The 2974-nt window shown below is 35.2% G+C and overlaps 1 protein-coding gene across 1 annotated transcript; it reads left to right on the top strand.

Annotated features, from left to right (window-relative positions):
- Window positions 1–339: 339 nt before the first annotated feature.
- LOC104246532 (F-box/LRR-repeat protein At3g03360-like) lies at window positions 340–1056 on the top strand. The gene has a single exon (XM_009802342.1). The coding sequence runs from the start codon at window positions 340–342 to the stop codon at window positions 1054–1056; it is 717 nt and encodes a 238-aa protein (XP_009800644.1).
- The last annotated feature ends 1918 nt before the right edge of the window (window positions 1057–2974 follow it).

Below are 2974 nucleotides of genomic sequence, written 5' to 3'. Positions count from 1 at the left end.
AAACAAGACTTTCAACGTACAGACTAAAGTTGTTTTCAAACTCATAACGTTCCATTTTCGAACCACGGATGAAAGTATTATTTCTTGAATTATACCACTCTAAACTTGAACGATAGTGCAGCAAAATTTCGCTGTTCTGGAAGAAGAAAATTGGCCAAGCTTTATAGAATTTCAAGGGGATCGAAGTCACTTTGGTCCATGACTCTGTAAGTCCATACTCCTTCATTACCCACACATCCATCGTGATCTTATGATGACAAAATGAACATAGATTACCCCCTAAAGTTCCTAAGTCCCTATACAAACCCAGTCACATTAGGGTTTCGTAAACCTTCGACCATGGCGACTGCGACAATCGAAGTATTGCCTGATTGCCTCGTTCACAAAATAGTCTCTTGCCTTAGCTTTAAAGAAGCAGCCAAGATGAGTATTCTCTCCAAAACATGGTTACAAGGCTGGATGACTCATCAGAACTTGGAATTGAAAGCTCAAAACTTCAATGTGATGAAAATACTGGATAAAATCATGGAAAGATACAGGGACAGCAAAATCCATATAGAAAAGTTTGAATTTTTAAAAGCTTTTTCAATCTCTGGTTTTGTCGAACTTTTCCCTCTGATTGATAAGTGGCTTGACATCGCGCTTCATAATGGTGTAAAAGATTTAGCGTATATAGATGTTAGATCTTCATTATATCCCTTGCCTATTTTCACAATCTTGGCAGCAAAATCTTTAAGAGAATTGGTTTTGTGGGGTTGTGATTTGATAGGCGGCTCATTATCTGGTGGTTTGGCCAACTGCTATTCGTTGAGAAAGCTTTCTCTATGTGACGTTTGTTTAAACGATAATATGCTTCAGACTCTACTCACTAGTTGTCCCTTGATCGTCAATTTCTTCATTGAGCATTGTACTGGGTTACAAAAGACTGAGCTACGGAATCTTCAAAGGGTCAAGTCAGTTTCCATTAAGACACTTAGAAAGCAATGTGCTAAAATTCAAGCACCATCTCTTGAACACTTGTTGAAGAATTGGATATTATTGAGTGGTAGAATCTGAAATCTTTAAAACTATCAGGTATGACGATATCTAATGAATTTTTCGAGACCCTTTTCTCTAAATCTCAATTGCTTGAGACTTTGATATTAGTTAACGTTTTTAATGGGTTGGAAAGGTTTAACATTTGCGAGAGTGAATCCCTACAGGGTTGAAGATTAAGGCTTGGGAGAGAATAGGGGAGATTGATGCTCCAAATTTAGTATCACTTGAGTATACGGGAGATCAAATTCCTGAACTTAAAATTACAAGAGAGTCGAGCCAATTGAAGCACTGAAAAATCATTTTTTACTGTGACAACAGTTTTAATGCTTCATGGTTTTATAAGTTGGGGAAGTTTCTATCAAATTCGACTTCTTGATCTCAGGTTTCACTTATCTTTTTCAAATGCAAGGAAATCAACATGAAAAAATTTAAGGTGCATCATAGAGTTGTTGTCCCCCAAGTGGACATTTTAGATGTAGATATAGTGTCGTCCAGCGGGGGCCCAATAGTTGTAGATGCTTTGCTATGGTGTTATCATCCTAGAAGAATTAACCTATCATCAACTGCCGTTATGATTATATGTTTTATTGATCGTTTAATGTATATGAAAAATTTGAGTCATTCTACTTCTCATGGAAGCAAGTCTTGGCACAATCCATTAAAAGAAGTAAAAGCATACAAACTTGATTGGGAGAATGATGTGTGGCATACTGTGGAACTCGAAAATTGGGAGCTTACAACACGGAACCTTCAAGAGAAGGTGAAATATTATTTTTTATTAGATTGGTGATGCAGTTTATTCTATTGCAAATTGAATGCAGTTATTCAATTTTTAAAGTTCATTAATTTGTAATTTTCAGGTTGGATCCTAAATACGTAAGAACTTCAAATTTAAGTTTTCCCATTAGTTTGTTTTCTTGAAATAAGTCTTTCGTCAAATATGATTAAGTTCATTAATTTTCTGTTTTCTCTGTAGTTCATGTGAATTTGTTGTACATTGTGATTCTTCAGATATATGTGTAGAACGTGCGGAATACTTAACAAAAATAATAACGACAGTAGACAAACAACATAATAAAGGAACAAACAACACCAATATTTTCAGTGGAAACTCTTCTCAACTCTCGAGCATCTTAAAATCCTTCAAGAAAAGTGGTTCTATACCAGTTACGGGTAAATTTCACCATTTATTAGTGACGTAGCTTAGGAAAAGTTGTCTCTGTATAACCTATAGGTCATTGGTCAAAGCTGTGGAAGCAACCAATAAGTCTTGCATTAAGGTATAAATTGTCTATATCACACCCCTTGGGATGCAGCCTTTCCTCAGAACATGCGTGAATGCGGGATGCTTTATGCACCAGATTGTGTTTTTATTAGTGATGTAGCTCAAGTTTTTATTTTATGTATGTGTATATAAGTGTGCCAAATTTACATAATTTTCCTTTTAGATTCATTAAAAATTTAAAGATAGACCAGTGTTGTCAACGGCGAAAAGCATGAAAAAGAGTTTAAGGTCTATTAGGGTTTTAAGCGCAATTAAAGTGTGGGGTTTGGTAAAAAAGCAAGAACAAAAAACGTAACAAGTTCATTCATAAGCTTAAGGGGCAAAAACTTAGTGGACCATGATATTTGTAAGGCTATAAAAGTTTCTCATTAAGGGTAAAGTGGGTAGAATGAAAATTTTAAAGTTAAATTGTTTCTAAATATAGAAATATATCTTTTTTTAACGGACTAATAAGAAAAATGTGTTATCTAAATTAAAACAGAGAGAGTAATATCTTTTAGCCAATTATATTTTATTTTGTACCACTCTATTCAAGATAGAAGTTACTAGCAACGAGGTGTGGGCGTTAGTGCGTTGCCTACCCTAAAGCGCAGCCTAAGTGAGGCGAATCACATTCTCTGAGCTTTTTTGAGCTTCAGGGCTTAAGCGCAC

This window comes from Nicotiana sylvestris, chromosome 1 (assembly GCF_000393655.2).
Source record: "Nicotiana sylvestris chromosome 1, ASM39365v2, whole genome shotgun sequence".
Lineage (NCBI taxonomy): Eukaryota > Viridiplantae > Streptophyta > Magnoliopsida > Solanales > Solanaceae > Nicotiana > Nicotiana sylvestris.
Note: the sequence above shows the minus strand (reverse complement) of the source record. Positions and strands in the feature narration are given on the sequence as shown.

Coding starts and splice junctions, on each gene's coding strand:
- LOC104246532 (XM_009802342.1), top strand. CDS start 340: ATGGCGACTGCGACAATCGAAGTATTGCCTGATTGCCTCGTTCACAAA.